The sequence below is a fragment of the Rhopilema esculentum genome, chromosome 21, assembly GCF_057945365.1.
Source record: "Rhopilema esculentum isolate cy_ngs chromosome 21, ASM5794536v1, whole genome shotgun sequence".
NCBI classification, from domain to species: Eukaryota; Metazoa; Cnidaria; class Scyphozoa; order Rhizostomeae; family Rhizostomatidae; genus Rhopilema; species Rhopilema esculentum.
In genome coordinates, this window is record NC_142835.1 from 1,324,596 (window position 1) to 1,343,628 (window position 19,033).

Here is a 19,033-nt window from a genome sequence, read left to right on the forward strand (position 1 = left end):
TATTGCAAAATTATTAGGAGGGATATTTAGCATTAACAAAATGAATGACCAGTTAGAAATAAAACTATGAAATATATGTAATACTGAGATTTTCTGGCAAAGGACATGCAAAATTTGTTTGATGATTTTTTATGTGCTTTAAAATTTTCTATTTGTTTTGCGGAATTATGGGTATAGTTTTCATCATGTTTGCGGAATTTTGGGTCCAAATTTATAACCAAATTGGCACGTTCCCGTCCAAAACTAAGCTTAGTTTACCCCCCGAGAGCAGAGATATAGGTTGAATAGGTAGCAGAAGAGGTTGTAAAGTTAACTAAGGGAATATCGAAGAAGAAAAGAAACTGAATTATCGCTTTCATTTGTTTAAAATGCTTCGTTACACATTCTTCAATCTTGATACAAGCAAAAAAGGTTTTTGGCAAAAGAGCAAAAAAATCGACAGAGCACCTTCTGCAGTCAGGCATTCAAGGCAAATGAAAACTATCTTGGTTAAATGTAACGCATATCCTTTTATTCTGATGAATGCGATACGGCTTAACCACACAACAATTAGATGAAGAAGGGCCTATTGAAGAAGGGCAAGTCTCACCTGACGCAAGAACCAGCATTTGCAAGGTCTTGTCCATGTGCCATTCCATTTCCAACGGAATACAACCACGAGTATCCATGCCACAGCTTTTTTAATCCGTTTGGACATTGAGGAATTATATCAGACTGGCTGTGACGGACAATGTAGAATCCTTCAGCCACCGTGATAGGCCCAGGAAGACCCTGATCTCCCTCTGGACCATCTTGTCCCAAAGGCCCGCCAAGTCCCGGTAGACCTTTTTCTCCATCAAGACCGCGGTCACCTGGCAGACCAGGCATACCATCCTTTCCTCGTTCTCCTTTGACACCATTTGGTCCTTCTTGTCCAATTGGTCCTGTAGAAAACAATAAATAAACATGAAAACGGCAACAGTTACAAATTAATGCTTATTTCAGGTAGATGGTCATTGTACATGCCGAAATTAACACAGTCTTCAATTCCCATTTAAATTTCTAATTAAAAACTTTTAAGCTCTACGGACAGCTCTTATCAAGAAAATGTCATACCTTCTGGTCCTCGGGGACCTTGCGGACCTGTTTTTCCCGTATCTCCTGGGGGACCAAAATCTCCTTGCTCTCCTTTGCTGCTGCTCGAATCAAAGATAACTTCACCCATATCACCTTTGGGACCATTTGGTCCGTCTATTCCTGGATCACCGTCTTCTCCGTCAATTCCTCTGGGGCCTGGAAGGAGCAGAGTATTACTTCTTTGTTTTCTATCGCAGATTTTTTAAAGTTTTGCATATTAGCTTTAGCTAGCTAGTTATTTAACTAAAAAATTATATCATAAAAATTAACAATAGTCTAGGAACTGTACAAAAATTCATACTCAGTGACATTTAAACAGTTGTGATTTATTTCGAGTAAATGTAATGAAAGGTCAAATTTATGGAAAAAAATAAAAATTTAACATATGCTTTGAAAGTTTGCTTACATCTCACGCGAAAAGGTGTTATGAAAGGCAAAAGGTCTGCCAAAGTTGCTCTTACCTTGTGTTCCGGCAAACCCTCTGGCTCCTTTTGGTCCCCTAGGTCCCTGGATTCCACGATCTCCTTTAATACCAATTGGACCAACCTCACCTGGCGCACCTGGCTCACCGTCTAATTGTTCGCCTTCTTCTCCCTTTGGACCGATTTTCCCGACTTCTCCAGGATCTCCTGGGAAACCTTTGAAACCTTTCACTCCATTGGGTGGTTCAGCTGGGAAACCTGTGCAAATGCAAAGAGTTTTGATGTAAGGGACAGCCAAATCATTTTAATGTGTTTTTGTACCAACCTAACACGGACTAACTCCATACTTGTAATGGTTAAAGAAGTCACATTGTCACATTATACAGGAGTAGATTTTTCACTCTTCATCTTTATCGATCCCCTTTTACAAACTTTTAGTTAGCTCACTAAACTTAATTGTTGTTCAGTAGACATATTAGTTCGCAGAACTCAACAAAAAGAACAAAACGAAAAGTCAATTCCATTTCGAAGAAAAGGAATTGGCATAACTTCTCAAAGCTTACCTTTTGGCCCTCTTTCTCCTATTTCACCTTTTGGTCCATTAAGTCCCATAAATCCTTGTAAACCTTGTTCTCCTTTTGGGCCAATACGTCCTGGGAATCCAATGTAGCCTGGTTCACCATCTGGACCGGGGACGCGAGCTCCATCTCGACCCTTTCTTCCTAATTTTCCTTTCGGACCACCCTCACCTTTTTCGCCCTTCAGTCCATCCAGACCCGGGAAACCTTTTGTTCCAGCAGGACCTTGAAAATCAATTTAACGGAAAATTATAACATTTGGCCACAAAGGACGAGGTTGACATCTGATGTGCAAGACACACGCTCAATACAGGACTGGCCGTAAGCTGAAATCATGTAAGCAAAATGCTAACTGCTTTTCAAAAAAAACCCAGCAAGATATGAAAAGTGAAGCAAATGAAAAGTAAGGCTTTGTTGTTAGCCAGATCAACCTTCCAACTAGGGTACTGTCTTTATGAAAGCCTTTATGAAAACAACAACTAAAATCGAGCAAATTAGAAAGACTACAAACCTTGGGGTCCAATATCTCCTGGAAGCCCTTGTAGTCCCTTTTCTCCTTTCTGTCCGGCTGGACCTTCTGAACCATTTCGTCCCAAAATGTTCCCAGGAGGAGACAACAGCTGTCCCTCCCGACCCTTTTCTCCTATGTCACCTTGGTCTCCACGGGAACCTGAAAAATTGAATAAAATTTGCTTTGTTAGCTCCAAAAACAAGGATCCGAGGGTCCATACATGGAAAAGGGGCAAAAAAATTCGACCGATATCCCTGACAATGTTGAATAGTATGAGTACCTAAAGATATTGATAAACATTAAAAAATCGACTTTATCCTTAAATAGGCAGCCTTTTTTAATCAAAAATTGAAATAAGTTGAATGATTTTTAAGGCTCACAATTCGAAATATATACAATGACCACAACAAATTACCTGAAGATCCTTTGAACAAACGGTTCAGTGCACTGAGTGGCATGTTGCTGTCATCTCCATCAAAGCCAGGAAACCCAGCCTGTCCAGTCTCTCCCTTTGATCCTTTAACTCCCTTTGGACCAGGCCCTCTACGGGCATTTTCAGGCACCTCGCCTTGTGCTCCCTTAAAACCCTTGAAACCTAGAGGTATTAACACAGTAATAAAACAGAATTTCAAACAAAACAAGTATTTTTCATACTGAAACCTTTAAACGACAAATAATGCAAAATTTTCACTTTAGCCGTATTGCCATAAGGCTTCCAGGCAGAACAAAAAGATAAATATGCTATAAGTCCTACAAATCGAATGCAAAAAGCTACATGTAACAACGACATACCTTTGGGTCCTCTAGAACCAAGAGGGCCAGCATCTCCTTGAATACCTTGCACACCTGTGTCTCCCTTTCCACCTTGAGGGCCAACGTCTCCTTTTGGGCCATTTTCACCAACATCACCTTGAAAAATACAAAATGAAACTTACAAGAACAACACAAATATATTTTCACAATTGCCTTATCCTTGTAAACAGTATGAGTGCAAAAAAGCGAGATGAAAAAATAAAATGAAAAAGTAATACATATATATATATATATATATAGGAATTTGTCTTTTGATACTTCCGTAGCACAGTGCTCAATACGTTAGCACGTAGAGCGTGATATATCATAGATTGAAGAAAGTAAAACTACATGGTTTATCTCTACAAGCCTGTTTCGTGAGTAACTCACTCTTCAGGAGAGTGACTCACGAAATACTCACTCCTGAAGAGTGAGTTACTCACGAAACAGGCTTGTAGAGATAAACCATGTAGTTTTACTTTCTTCAATCTATGATATATATATATATATATATATATATATATATATATATATATATATATATATATATATATATATATATAATCATTAGGCAAATGCTTATAGGAGGAAAATTCTTTCCACAAGAGTGCTGCCCAATTGTATCAAACCACTCTTGGTCGGAACTCCAGTTTGCTGCTTCAAAACCCCCCTGCTCATTCGACATACTATTACCTGAGCATGTGCAACTTTTATCACCTGAAAACGTATCGGTTCATCGCACTTTTAGGCGACAAATAATGATTCAAGAGATTAAAAAAACAACATATGCACACCTGTATCTCCCTTGATACCCTGTGTTCCCCTGTCTCCATCTGGTCCCTGCAAACCGTCCTCTCCTTGGAATCCACCGCGACCTTGGTTGCCAACTTCTCCTTTGGTGCCCTTGTCTCCAGGCAAACCTTTTGGGCCTACAGGTCCAGCCTTTCCTATTGGACCGCTATCACCCTGGGGACCGTACGGCCCGCCTATGTAAAAAAGCCATTATTTAATCAAGGTACCATAACGACGGTGAATTTTGCTATGGATATTTTTTCTAAAATGCAACCTGGCTCTGCTTTATGGGTTGAACAAAGAGGCCAAATAGACGGAATGATTGTTGCTTGCTAGTACAAAGGCGGCCTAATCGTAACAAAAACAACACAACACAACACAACACAACACAAGAACGTAAACAACAACAAGCTATATCCTTCAACTTGAATCTCGTTAAGGTAAAGGAATGATCCGCCTATGCGCCTGGTCTGCCTATCCTAGGTACGACTTTTGCAAAGGCTTGAATAAAATATCGAATAGGAATTGAAAATCGGTCAGACTTAGTGAAAGTCTGAGTTATCCGTGGTATGAAGAGATTCAACTGTATATATATGTCTATGTTGTATATGGTCCAATGTGTTTTTACCTGTACAAACGAGGGCAGAAGCAACCTCTGAAGAAATCTCTCTGATAAGACGATCAAAATCAGCTGCAAAAAAGACGTATGAAGATTTCGATACGATTTCATTCAACTGTATAAGATCGATTTCTGGGCCGATACCAACAGACAATATCTCGACATCATCGCCACGAAGCGCCCTCGCAGCCACGGTAACATCGACTGAGCCAGGCTCGACAGATTGTTGGCCATCGGTTAGCAGAACGACTACCTATAGAAGAAGGGGCAAGAAAAAATGGCGTTACTTTTTTATTACAACAATAAAGGGCTTATATCTTAGAACAAAATTTATTGTTAAATTTATTGCATATATCATAAACTGAAATGTGGATTCAAAACCGATTCAAATAAAAATCAAAATAGCAATATGAAATGATAGAAAAACATAACAAATTAAAATGTTATTCAACGTGTTTGAATAAAAAATAAATTATAAACTATGTTTTATAATAAAATAAACTTTGCGATATAAAATAACAATAAGTATAATCTAGTAACATAATAGCACAATATTTATATTACATTAATAAAATTCAAATTTACAATCAAGATTTACATATTTACTATCAAATTTACATAACATCATCAATAAAAAAAATTAAGGTTAAGCTCATCGGCTTGTTAAACTATCCAAAACTTATCCAACCTTTTCATCGATTCTATTTTGTAACATCAGTCAACCAAATTAAATTCTAATTACAACAAATGGGAACCCGGAAGCACATACCTTCCTGGAATAGGGTCTGGCTCCATTTGCAGCTGTGAACATCTGTTCTTTAGCTAATATCAATGCTCGATCGATCCTTGTGTTTGATGACTCGTAAGGGATTTCATCAACTGCAGACTTCAAACTCTCTTTGTCAAAATATTGATCAAATTTGACAAAAATAGTTGCACTTTTGCTGTATGCCATGACGCTAACACGTGTCTGTCTTCTGCCAATCAATTGCTTTTCGATGACGTTCTTGACAAATGTTTTCTCTTTGTCATAATTGTCAAGGTACAAGGAACCAGAAGCATCCATCAAGAATGCGAGATCCAAAGGAACTTCATTTATCCTAGCATCCGGAGGACATCCTGAAAATAAAGACTTGAAATACTAACATACAAAATAGCAAAGATAAAAAAATGAACTCGGCATGAAATAGCCCTTCATTGAAATGTGAGTCTCGTAATCTAGAAGGATATGACAGTAATATGACATGAAAAAGATCTAAGCGTAATTCATTTTCGAAGCATCTCCTCGGAAAGGCGATTAACGGTCTAATCGTATTGACAAAAGCAAGTTGTACGAATTATAATCTTAATCGTTTAAAGAGTTGCTGTGACTTTCGACTATGAAACTTGTGAATTCTAGGAAACTTCTCTTGCAACTCAGCTTTATGAGATCAAGGGGAGGAATAGTCATGTTTAGATTCGTCTCTCATTGAAATTTCAAAAACTGGGAGTACCAAATAACGCGACTGACCTGGCAATCCTGGCAATCCCTTCACACCAATGAAACCCTTCTCTCCTTTGTTTCCAATCGAATTGAAGAACGCTGGTTTGCCGGGCTCACCGATACTTCCTTTCAAGCCTGGGTCTCCAAGGGGTCCCTTTTCTCCCTTGGGTCCAACTGGTCCTACTAATCCCTTTTCTCCTTTGCTGCCGAAAGAGCCTTTCTCTCCTTTTTGACCTTTACAAACAAAATAGAAAAATAATTAAATGTCTTATATGCGATAGTATTCAAGAAGACTTAATCAGCGATCAAACTGACTGAAAACTAACATCAAATGATAAAGTGAAGAAAGATAATTTCACCAACGATCTGCTCTATTATGAAAAAAAAGCAAAAAAAACAAATTGACGAGGCCTGGCCAAAACGAACTCACCAGCACATCCGAGATCGTTCAGCTCAACCAGTTCTTCTTCAATCCTGGCGTTTAACGATTCAAAGTCTTCTTTCAGGAAGAGGTGATGATCGACGTCAACCATCATTCTCAGCTGTAACCGGTCGACCTCAGCACCGACACCCATTACATAAACACGTATACCTCTATCGCGAAGCTTCTTGGCTAATGCAGCTAAATTGTAGGTCTTTTCACCTCGCGGTTTGGTCGACTGCTGTCCATCCGTCAGTAAAAGAACGGCCTAAATGGAAATTCACAATCAGTAGCTTTGTGTCTCAAAAAAGCTATAGACAAAGTCCAGGGATACTTTGCTTGATGCCAGAAAAGGGAGAATACAGAGCACCGTTGTAAAAGAGTGGGATTTGTAGGCCCCCTTGTGACCAAAGCTGATCACGTACTTGATTTTCATTTCTGGAAGCGGAATCATACTTTTAACCTGAACATAAGCTGGCAACCGTTTTGCTTACAGAATCAAATGATCACACCCAGAACTAGATAATGAAAAAGTTGAATGACATAGTATAAGAAATGAAGATGGACGAACCCGGAATGCGTCGGTTCTGGCGTTGTTTGCTGCAGTAAAAACATTTCGATCTGCAGCTAGAAGAGCCTCGTCAATGTATGTGAAACGTTCACTTCGATATGGAATTGCATCGATTGCATCGAACAGATCCTTTTTGTTGGTGTATCGAGTGAAGTCGAATTCAGTTTGCAAGCTCTGCCCATAAGTCGCCACAGATACGTGTGTGTTTGCAGGGCTAACATCAAATGCATTGGCAACTAGTTTGACGAAATCTTTGGTCTTTTTGAAATTATCTGTGCCTAAACTTGACGAGGAGTCCAAGAAGAATGCTAGATCCGTTCTTAGAACCTCACGGCAAACTACAATAGAACATAATTGTCTTAAGAGTAAAAACTAACCAACTAGTTATTGGGAAAGAAAACGGTAATGAAGGATTCTTGTGGTTGCTTCTTGGACAAGTTTAAGGGCTAACAACAATGCTAAAAATTGCACTTTACTCAAATGGTTGTGCAGACAAAATGCCTTGAGAATAGATAACGTGAGCACACATTACCTCATGCTTCTAAATTAACAATGAGACCAATTGCCCATTTCAAACCGGCAAATGTAAACACACACAAACATAACACAGGTAAGAAGGCTACAATGTGTAGATTGCAAGTGTTTAGGTAGTGTATTCGGGAAAAATTGTTGAATTTCAGAAATATCTGGCTGCTAAAAACTGATGAGTATTTTGAAAGAAAGCAACCCATAACGGCTTACGCTTTTTGCCAGATTTTCCTTTTGGTCCAGCAAGTCCTGGGAATCCCTTTGGCCCTTCTGGCGCCGAGGTGGCGGGATCACCAGCGCTTCCTGCTTGGCCTCTTGGTCCAGGTCTTCCTGCCTCTCCAGCGTCACCTTTTGCTCCTGGAAAGTCGACAGGCTCGAGAATTAGATTAGTAGTGGCACTGCTTGGTTAACAAATGACAACAGAAAACAATAGATCGATGGTCATTTTCAAATTAATTGTTAAGATCAACTGGTTATAAAGACAATTCATCTCGAGAAAATGGCAGTGACAACGAACAAAAACAGAAAAATTCTATTGTACATTTTGCAGTGTCGTAATTCGAGTTCATTTAAGATAACTATAAAACTTGGTCAAATCGTAAATACCTGTAGCTCCTGGGAATCCCATCAAGCCTTGCTGCCCTGGTAAGCCAGGGATACCGTCTCCAGAGGCACCTTTTTGTCCCTTTTGTCCACGAGAACCACTACCACCCATGAATGAAAGTCCTTTTGCGCCCTTTCTGCCGATGGGCCCGATTGGTCCAGGGGGTCCCACGTCTCCTGGTTCTCCAGGATCACCTCGTTCTCCTGTTTGGAAAATTTCGCAATATTACATTTTAATGCTTATTCGTAACATGTATCTCACAATACCACTTTGAAGTCATAGTATTTGATAATGAATGCATCACTCCTAACTACGCAGGACTTCTCTTGCAGCATGCCGAAGCTTAACCTACAATTTCAGGTTCAAAATGAAAAAGCAGGGGTCAAATCTACAAAAAGGTATGATTTTTTCATATAAGAAATTTGGCTAGCCTCGTGAAAGTGGAATACCAAATTTGTAATCAAACAAAAACAAAACAAAAACTTGTAAACAAAAATGTTGCTTCTTGCAAACAACTTAAGATAAAATGGCTGACCTTTTGCAGTAGAACATCCAATTTGCAATGCATCTTGGACAACAGAGAAGCGATTGAAAAGGTCGTTGAAATTTCTCGCTTCCACCACGTCCCTTTGACTGGAAGCAACTTGCGACAAAAGATTCCAGTCGATCTCTGGTCCACCAGCAAGAACGTAGATTCGCATTCCTTGGCTTTTAAGCTCTGCAGCAATCTTAATTGGGGATTCCATATCTAGGGCTGTGCTTTGATAGCCATCCGACAGGAGAATTATAATCTGGGAAATACCAAAGATATGGTTATTAGTTAGGGCGTACCATAAATTAACATGGGAACAACTGTGCATCATTTTTATCAAAACTTTTAGGCATACAACCAGAAGTGGAAATACTTAAACAATTAGCAATTTTTCTACAGAATTCACATCAAGGAAAGTGTTTCTGTAGAGAATTCACGAAATATTACAACTAGTTTAATCAGCCACTAGTTTGAACTCTTATCAGCTTTCTATGACTCCTAATAAGAAGACTTCTTGACATTTAAACAATTATATTAATATTAATTAATTAATGGAGCCCATTTTCAATTTCTTGGAACGCTCTTTAACAACATTGCATGACACTCATCTTTGAATCATCGCATATGTAGATCTTAGTTTCGTGAGAAGTCAATAGATGCGATGTTTTAAAACCAAGAGTATTTAATGGCATTTAAGCAATGGTTACCTTTTTGGCATCTGCTCGAGCACCATTAGCCACTGTAAATAAGCTATCCCTCGCCATTTGCAGGGCAAGGTCGATTCTTGAGCCTCCTTTTGAAAACGGTATGCCTTCAATTGATGTATACAGATCTTTATTGGTGAAATAATCGTTGAGGTTTGCTTCAATCTTTGCAGTGTCACTATAGCGAATGATCCCAATTCTGTTGCCTTCGATCGATGCGGGGTAAATTACTTTGATAATTTCCTTGATGACATTTTTCTGTGCCAAGAAATTCTCTTCTCTCAAAGAAGCCGAGCAATCAACCAGGAAGGCGATATCTCGTTTCTCATCTTTAAGGTTGCCGCTTCCACCGTTTTCACAATCTGCAATTGAAAAAACAAGACATGATGGCTACACCAAGAAAAGGTTGAAAGATTACCATTGATTAGTAAGATTTTTGAGCCTCTAATAAATTGTGACAATGCACACTGGAGTTAAAAAAGACGTCTTACTTATATATAGAAGGGTATTAAACACTCAGCGATAAGGATAAATTAAATCTTTAAAAATAGTACTTCAAAATAAACAATATTTCACACACCCCACTCGAAAAAAAGCCCCCAAACGAAGAGAGCGGTCGTCAGGTAACCTTATGGAATTTTTCTACCAGACCTCCAGAATGTATCAACGTTGCACGGAAAACGAAAAAGTAAGATGCGAAATGGTAAAGTTTTGAATGTCTAGTGACAAATTCTAGCAATGTGATCCAAGCCTTTACCCTTGGTGCATTAATAGATAATTAGACATAATTGATATTCAAACCTTACTTATTGATACCCTAGGTGGAAGGGCAAGTGGGTGCTCAATTCCAGTTGCTGAAAGAACGAACACCATAAACAACCTATAATACCCTTATCTTAGAGCTAGCAAACCTGGAGTATAGCTCATCTGAAAGTGAACATTAACTTACGGCTTTTTCCTTTTGCTCCAATCGGTCCTTTAGCGCCAACTTTCCCAGCCAAACCACGATCACCTCTCGTACCCTTAGGCCCATCATCACCGCTGACTCCCTTTGCACCTTGCACGCCCTTCTCACCTTTAGACGGTGTCGCACCTGGATCATCTGGAAGGGCAAAAATGTCGAAGTACTGATGTGTTTGCAACTTGCTCAGTTTATACATGACAGCTTCGTAATGTTAAGAACAAGGTTCTTGGAGTGAAAATGAAAACTATAGTTGAATCCCGCTAGGTGAAAACTTTAGAGGGGGGAGGGGGGTGGGCGTAAGAAAATGATCCGACTTAGCGAATTTCCGTTCGAAAAGAGAAAGAGGGTTGGGTCTTGAATGGATATGGACTTTTGTGCGAATTTCAGTAAAGAAAAATTTGCATAAAAGAAAGCAAATATCTTTTTTGAAGACAAAAATAATCAATTGCTTTCGGGCCTCTTCGTGCATAATGTAGGCATGACTTAACTCCTGCTGCAGATGCATGAAAGTTACTTATTAAAAGTCATAGGTATAAGAAAAATTATTTTACATCCTAAATATTTCAGCAAGTGGGTAATTTTTTTTGCAATAACAGGGATTGGCCAGCCCCAAACAGTCATTTGAAGGGGAGGTCATGCCAAACCCAGTTGGTGCCTGCGGTTTGGTACAGTTAACATACAATAAACTGGCTCTCTTTTATGTACACAATGATAAGTGTGTGTACACAATGGTCATTTATATCACAGCATTAACGACACAACTAGGATGATAGTTCAAACCAAGTGGCACAATGTAAATAGCTTCCCTTACCTCTAAGAAGTGCCAATACATCAGGTGCAACTTCACCCTTGTCTCCCTTTTCGCCTCTGACACCGGTATCACCACGTTGACCAGCTGTGCCTTGTTCTCCTGGGTCTCCATCTTCCCCAACATCTCCAACGCCACCTTTTGCACCTTTTGAGATGTTGTCTTAAAAGAAATTTCTCAGTTCAATATTTCTGTCAAGTGGTTATGAATACAGTCTCTTGGCAAGCGATTTTCGATGCCTTGGCTCTTAATCTTCCAGGATCACAACAATCGTTTATTAATCGAACATTTGTAAATATTTGTCAACTTTCCAGTGTTACCATTTTGTAGAAAGGAACAATATACAGTCTAACTTCAAAAAAGGTTCACTAGGGTGCGCAGAACGGATGCCTGAACGAGGCCGCAAGGTACAAAGTTGCAAACAGGTCCTAAATGAAATTTGCTTCCATGTCATTTAAAGATCGGCTTTCGTAGATTTCGCTTCTTGCTTGGAAAATGATGAACATTAGAGCATTTTGCTATGTCTCTCTTTAATTGTAAATTAAACTGAAAAAACATTACAATGGACTTACAAATTTGGAAGTCAGCTGAAATGGGACCTTCCCCTTGAATTCCACGACTGCCAGTCCGACCAGCTAAACCTCTTTCTCCTGGCTCTCCTGGGTCTCCCACGTCACCTCTGGTGCCCTTTCGCCCATTTAAGGCGTCACCAGTTTCACCGCGCGGTCCGCTTGATCCTTTGCGCGCGTTGCGTCCTCGGTCTCCAGTGATGCCCCTCTCACCCTTTAAGTAACGAAAAGTTTTATATTCAAATCACATAAAAGCTAATGGGACGTCACTATAGAGTGAATAATTTCTAATATTTTTATATATTCAACAGCTTATTGATTAGTATATTATTTACAATATTTTAAGACTGAATAGTTTTACAATATTTTATCCCTAAAAATATTTATCAGTAATTTATAAAAAGCAAGCCTCGTGAAACTTTATGCGTTATCATGCAAAGAATAATCGTTTTCTTAGGTGAGAATATTTGTAAAGTTTCTGAGATGCTCGAGTCCAAATCAAGACATAGTGATAGTTTTCTTTAATAAAAAACAAATTTTAACACGGCATACTAACCCTTCCTGGGCTTACTCCATCAATACCCCGTTGTCCTTTCTCTCCTCTAGGACCTTCGGGGCCAATAACTCCTTGCTGGCCCCTCCTTCCATCTTGACCCTTATCGCCTACTTCCCCTCTGTCACCATTGATTATACTTGGTTGATCAGCTGTCTCTCCCTTTTGTCCGGGGTCACCTCTATTACCAGGTTGTCCAGCATCACCCTATACGATTTAAGAGTCAGATTAGCAAATACGCAATAAAATTCCCTTACCTTATTGATAGCAGACTGTATAATAGTTTAATATAAACTCTAATATCAAGACAAAATAACTTTGTTGCGTTACTTTCTAGTTTGGAACTTTTCATGCAGTGTTTTCAAGGGAAAGAACGGCGATACAGAAATGGAGGAATACGTATGTCTTTAATGATTGATACCGGCATGTGCTTTTGTTACAATGTTTCTTTAATCAAGTGTACATCTGAATTTTTAACATGTAGAATAAAGTGAAATCTACCTGTTCTCCAAAGGGACCAGCATCACCAGCGTTACCAAGTTTTCCTTCCACTCCCTTCTGTCCCGGCTCTCCTGTTGAACCTTTTCGACCAGCCGGACCAACTTTTCCAGGAAATCCAATATCACCTGGGCTACCTGGTTCACCAGGAGGGCATGTTGGACACTTATCTTTAAAACCTTGGGAAATAATAAAATATCAATTTATTTCGCGCTTTTATTTTCCCTGTTGAATTTGAATTTAGGGGTTATTAAGTTGAGTTCTATAGCTTTTAGCGTCGCATCTAAGAGAAAATTGAAATAAGTATTTGTGACTGAAGTTCGTTTTTCTACGACACCTATTTATTTCGATGGGAAAAAATTTCCTTTGACCCTAATCACCGTTTGCCACAAACAAATTGTTGAACTATGATTGAAAGGCATGGTGGAAGACAAACAGCAGTTTCGTTGCTAGAAGATAAAAAAGTTTCCAGTTGTCTTTTTGCGAGGAATCATAATACAATTGGCTTTAATTTGAACTTAACATAAACCACTTATTTGCAAAACAAGTTAAGCAAAATCCTTGCAAAATAACAGTTGCACGATGCAAACCTTTAGGGCCTCGTGGTCCGTCTGGGCCTACAGCTCCTGCTTCACCAGTTGATCCAGGAGGGCCAGCTACTCCACGATCGCCTTTGGGGCAAACACCACCAGAACAAAGGGTTTTCACTGTTATGTTCACTCCTAGGAAAATGAATGTCGTGTCAAATTAAGTGTTGTTTTCTGCCTTTTTACAATGTTACGGCAAGCCTTCCTTGCACATAGGTCAGGCGAATTCACAGGGTGTTATGCTCTGGTATTTCTTAAAAGTGAAAGTCGTATGTGAGGAAGGTCGATAAAGGAGTCTTTAGAATCATTCTAGATATTAAAAAGCAGGCTTAATGGCCACAGACAACCTTTTCTGCCACTTTTTTATATTTCCGTCCACACAGCAACATAAGCTTTATACACTGGAATAATTCAGTGAATACCTACTGTAACTTATGATTCAGATTCAAACTAAAAATAACCATAAATACCTCTATCTCCTGGGGGTCCTGGATCTCCAATTGCCCCTCTTCCTCCCTTTGGACCTGGAGGGCCCATCATACCATCTTTTCCATCAACTCTTGCGGGAGTTCTTCCGGGCTCTCCGACTGGACCTGGGTTTCCTTCAGGTCCGGGTGGTCCCATTGGTCCTATCATACCGGGAAGACCTGAAAAGGACCAATGTAAATCAAGATTCTTTGATGAGGGACAAAGTATCTGCTAATCCATAAAATACAGTTATCTTGCTTTTCATTGCACTTGAGATGCATTCGCAAACATGCACCAACATTTGGTTTTTAAAAATACCTGATTCGGTTGCATCACTGCATGTGAACATTATAGCGCCGTTAAATTAGGATACCGTTACGCTTATTTATCACTTATTGCAAAAGATGCATAATTGGGAAACAAACAAATCATAAAATAGCAATAAGTTCGTTTACACTATTAATCGCAAGTATTCGCTGCATCTGAAACAAACCTTCGCTTCCTGGATCACCCCTTGGCCCGGGTGGGCCTGGATCTCCAGCATCTCCTGTTTCACCAGGGGTTATCATACCATCTTTGCCTCGTAGACCCTTGGGTCCTTTGTCTCCAATTTCTCCCCTTGATCCAATGTCGCCCTTTTCTCCTTGTATTCCATTTGGGCCTTTGTCACCCTTTCGTGCCTCCTACATGAAAATTGCAAATGGATATGAACAACAATAAAAATGAAAGAAAACTGGATTGCACTAAAGAAAATGATTTAAAGACAAAATTTATAGCAACTTACTCAAGATCTGTTATAAAGAGACTTCTCTACTGCGGTTAAGATTATCTACATAAACTCCCTTTATGTTGAGTCTCTTGAAACAAAGGTGTTCAATGCCAGTGAAACTAGCTAATTGGTCTCAGCCGAAATGATAAAGGAAGCAAGAGGGGAATACAGTTTGGTTAGGAGAGATGTGAGAAATATCTACCCATGTTGTTATAAAGAATTGACTTACTCACCAGAGCTACATCACCGGTTGCACCACGTGGTCCTGCGGGGCCCTCGTCTCCACGGCGTCCCTAAAGTGGGCAAAATCGATCCTTGAAATATGATTATGATTGAACAATCTATATGACTTTTGCCTTAACAAGACTTAAGCTTAACTTACCCATGAAAGACTAGTGAAGAATCTTACCAGTATTCAAATATTTGTTCCAAAGTTAACTTATAATTTATCTTACCTTCTCACCATCTTGTCCAGCTTTTCCTTTTAGACCTTTGTATCCAACAGATCCCTTTAAAAAAGGGAAAAAAATTCAATTCCCATTCAACGGAAGTAGGGAAATAAAATCTTTGCATTACTCAAGCACTAAATCTTTGCAAAGTCTGCTTTATTACGTGAATAATGCTGCTTAGGCGCCTGTTACTATATGCGAAATTTAACGGTAGGTTAATGATATAGCCTGGCAATTTTAGATCATTTGTTTCAGAGAACAAGCCAAAAGAAAGTTGTTAAGAGTATGGCACGAGTCGACTGCGAGCAGACAGGTTGAAATGGGCCTATAATGAGAACAGAGATAAGTCGAACAAAAAATTAAAAGTGAAAAGAGAAAACTTCGGAGATGGCTAATTTAATGCTGGCAAAGATATTTAGATGATGAAGGGCAAACTAATTTAGATTGTAACAATAAATCAAAAGCGGTTATACCGTATCTCCAATTGTTCCAGGGAAACCAGGTACTCCTTTCTTTCCCTGAATTAGAAACATAACTTAATTGTGAATGAAATAAAAAAATTGAAATTTTTGCTTTTTCTCATGTTTTGCACCAGTTAGAAGAAAAAAATTGATGAAGAAATTGCCATCTGGAGACCTAATCTCTGAAAATTTGCAGAAAAGATTTATCTTTGTACTCATCTGACAAATATATAATGTATTATTTATGCTGAAGAAGGATTTGGGTTAAAAAGTTTCAAAGCATACCATGATAACAATAAAAAACTTCTTAAAACCTTTGATGGCAGACAGTTACAGGAGGTTGTCCAATCACGTAAACAGTTACGAGACACATTTTGATTATCAGTTTTAGTCAATATTCATCAACTATGCAAATAAATGTTGTTGTCTAAAAATTAATCACATCAAAGAATACCAGTATTCCGTAAAACTGCGTAAGTGATCCTCCACAGTTAAAACTGGGCGGTTTAAGGGGGACACCTGTCAGGTGCCAGCCTTCGAATGGCAGAGGGAAAACTACATACCTTCGGTCCACTGTCACCACGGAACCCCTTGTCACCGGTTGCTCCTGGTGCACCACTAACTCCCTAAGGAAGTAATTTCAAATATTGTCACATCAAAATTGAAATTTTATCAAGCAGAAAATCTTGGATGATATAAGACGCAGTGCTGGGCCGTTTAGATGATACGAATTGAGTTACGTATGTGTTCGTATTTGCTACTCAGGGGTAGCCTAATCTATTTGTCAGAATTTGAGAATATGATTGTTCTAGAAGGCAAACAGAGCCATACTTATTATCAGGCAAGACGGTCTCATTTTTTAACTTTTGAATAATATCCCTTTAAAGAAGCAATTCGACAGAACAGCCACGAGGACAGGTTAGCAGTATGTTCTAAATCACCGCAAAGAAAGACCTACTTTTTTCAGATGTCCGATCCTTAGTAGTTCTTATTGCAAAAGCGGAATATGGTTATTACAGGGCCAAAGGTGCTCAATGAAGGAGTATGTTCGAAAGAAAAGAATAACCAGAATATCATATACAAAAATAATATTTCTTAAATTCTTATGTTCTTGCTTTCGGGATTTACTGTACAGTGCAGATGCAAGCTATTTCGATTTCTCGATCGCCAGAAAAATACTTTTGGCTTCGGTTTCACACACTCTAACCTAAGCGGTATTCTCACTATTGTTTTCAAATTTAATTATTTGGCAATACAATACCTTTAAAAATGACTTTGACTAGATAACAATAATTCATTGACAGAATTTTCTTACCTTCTCGCCAGGTAGAGTCAAGGGTTCACCCTTTGGTCCAACGACGCCAGGTTCACCCTAGAATTAACAACCGTTACTGTTAATACCATCTTAATTCCGAGTCGTTTAAATATCATCTATGAACTATCTTTATCTCTATTCCGGGGATTTACACACTAAAGATTGTCGGATGCAATGCAAAAGTTAGTTACAAAATGTTTCCTTTTTTCAAAGCCAGTATCGTAGAAAAGTTAAAACAAATGAAATTGCACTGTAAAGAAGCTAGACGCAGAGCATGGTGACACAGGGCGAAGGTGGACTGGATATTTGAGGTGATAAAAAGATCCATGCTATCACTGATGCTTGCTGGCACAGTGTTCTGGGGCTCCATGGGTTACGCAACCTGAATTTACGTCTTCCTTTATTCTAGGCTTAATAGAAGGTAAATTAAACAAAAATAAATTATATTTGAGAGCAAATAAGCCAATTTCACAAAACGACCGACTACAGTGAAGATATCTGTGCCTCAGTTTAACAAATTTCCAATCGAACATACTTAAATACAAAAGACTATAGAAGATACCGCTTAAGTATCAAACGATAAAAAATGAACTTTTTAGTTATTTCTTGCGAGGAAAAAGAACGAAGAAAAGAAGATAGATATTCAGAAAAACGATGGGAAGAATCTGGAGGGTTTGGTATTAGCAGTTTAACAATAAAGAGAGAAGTAAAGCTTACTTTTAGTCCTTTCAAGCCAACAGGTCCCTAAAATGAATGAATCAAATAATGAATTTGTGAATCGATAAATCATGAAGCAAAACGAATCAATCATGGCTTTGCAATTTTTAGACATTGAGATAAAATAACATTATATTTCAAAATTGTTTTTTAACGAAATTAAGCATTAAGATTTTTGGTTGTAACAAACCTTGCTTTAGCCAAAATGAATAGGTAAAATGGAATATTGCGATGTGAATGAGGACATGATTAGAATGAAATATCATTATTCAAGTTGTGCATCTAGAAAACCCTTCAATGGGTTGGGATTCAACGAGTATAGTGAGGGAGAAAGAAAGGCTACACGATCAGCAAAGGTCGCAGATTCGAATTTTTCATTGTTCCCTTTGCAAGCATCGCAAGCAGCGAGTTATTCCTAAGTACTAGGAAACTGGGTCAACGTTAATCAAATGTTTAACAATCAATTAGGTAGCTTCAGAATGCATCCTTACCATAAAAGAGGAATCTACCAATTCTTTTTTCAGTCCTCCTTTTCGACCAGGTTCACCACGTGGTCCCTAAAGAAAACAATTCATGATAAAATTCCCAAAACAATTTTTATCAAAAGCATTGGCACTAGCAAGAGATATGACATATCAAAAGAAAGGATAAGATAGTTTAAGAAGGCAACAACTTGTTTTTAAATGTTTACGAATTACTTTGTAAGCAGCATGCGCTATTTAAAGGCCTACCAGTGAAGAAAAGGGAAGAAGAATCGACTTTACGAACTCACTTGTTCTCCTTTCTCTCCTTTAATTTCTTGGAGAACTCTTCCCTGTAACCCAAAGCAATTGAAAATTAAGATTTTACGTTCCTGAACTAACAAGAAAAATCAATGGAAAACTTTCTAATTTCTTCTAATATTGTGTTGGCATCTCTCGAATGTAATGATCCAGGAAATATTGTCCCTATCTTGAAGATTATATCTTAGTTTTCAGTATACATATATATATATATTCAATAGCTCCTAACTTTAAAGTTCTTTAAAAATATAAATAGATACTCAATAAAAAAACAACTTAGTTGACGTTTCGCTATAAGCTTCTTCAGAATAACTAACACATACATCTGGAGCGTAGAATAAGGAATACGAAACAAAAGAACAAAAGGTAACACATTTTACAAGCAAGAACAATAATAGCTAATTTAACAACATAATGATA

General features: G+C 38.5%; 1 protein-coding gene across 2 annotated transcripts in view; it reads right to left on the minus strand.

The window, feature by feature from the left end:
- Positions 1-19,033, minus strand: part of LOC135684589 (uncharacterized) — a 43,377-nt gene that overhangs the window by 2,265 nt on the left and 22,079 nt on the right. For both annotated transcript variants that reach the window (XM_065200221.2, XM_065200220.2), the window contains exons 22-54: positions 18,604-18,645; positions 18,323-18,388; positions 17,832-17,858; positions 17,115-17,171; positions 16,363-16,425; positions 15,812-15,856; positions 15,345-15,398; positions 15,123-15,182; positions 14,614-14,803; positions 14,123-14,299; positions 13,656-13,787; positions 13,069-13,244; positions 12,571-12,774; positions 12,018-12,228; positions 11,449-11,607; positions 10,623-10,775; positions 9,677-10,035; positions 8,973-9,228; positions 8,440-8,640; positions 8,047-8,190; positions 7,306-7,643; positions 6,744-7,002; positions 6,341-6,547; positions 5,600-5,949; positions 4,840-5,083; positions 4,214-4,405; positions 3,420-3,536; positions 3,043-3,222; positions 2,628-2,786; positions 2,102-2,341; positions 1,578-1,796; positions 1,096-1,272; positions 590-923 (exon numbers count right to left, since the gene is read on the minus strand). In XM_065200221.2, the coding sequence (XP_065056293.2) occupies positions 590-923; positions 1,096-1,272; positions 1,578-1,796; positions 2,102-2,341; positions 2,628-2,786; positions 3,043-3,222; positions 3,420-3,536; positions 4,214-4,405; positions 4,840-5,083; positions 5,600-5,949; positions 6,341-6,547; positions 6,744-7,002; positions 7,306-7,643; positions 8,047-8,190; positions 8,440-8,640; positions 8,973-9,228; positions 9,677-10,035; positions 10,623-10,775; positions 11,449-11,607; positions 12,018-12,228; positions 12,571-12,774; positions 13,069-13,244; positions 13,656-13,787; positions 14,123-14,299; positions 14,614-14,803; positions 15,123-15,182; positions 15,345-15,398; positions 15,812-15,856; positions 16,363-16,425; positions 17,115-17,171; positions 17,832-17,858; positions 18,323-18,388; positions 18,604-18,645 (5,792 nt within the window). The remainder of the gene's footprint in view (positions 1-589; positions 924-1,095; positions 1,273-1,577; positions 1,797-2,101; positions 2,342-2,627; positions 2,787-3,042; positions 3,223-3,419; positions 3,537-4,213; positions 4,406-4,839; positions 5,084-5,599; positions 5,950-6,340; positions 6,548-6,743; positions 7,003-7,305; positions 7,644-8,046; positions 8,191-8,439; positions 8,641-8,972; positions 9,229-9,676; positions 10,036-10,622; positions 10,776-11,448; positions 11,608-12,017; positions 12,229-12,570; positions 12,775-13,068; positions 13,245-13,655; positions 13,788-14,122; positions 14,300-14,613; positions 14,804-15,122; positions 15,183-15,344; positions 15,399-15,811; positions 15,857-16,362; positions 16,426-17,114; positions 17,172-17,831; positions 17,859-18,322; positions 18,389-18,603; positions 18,646-19,033) is intronic.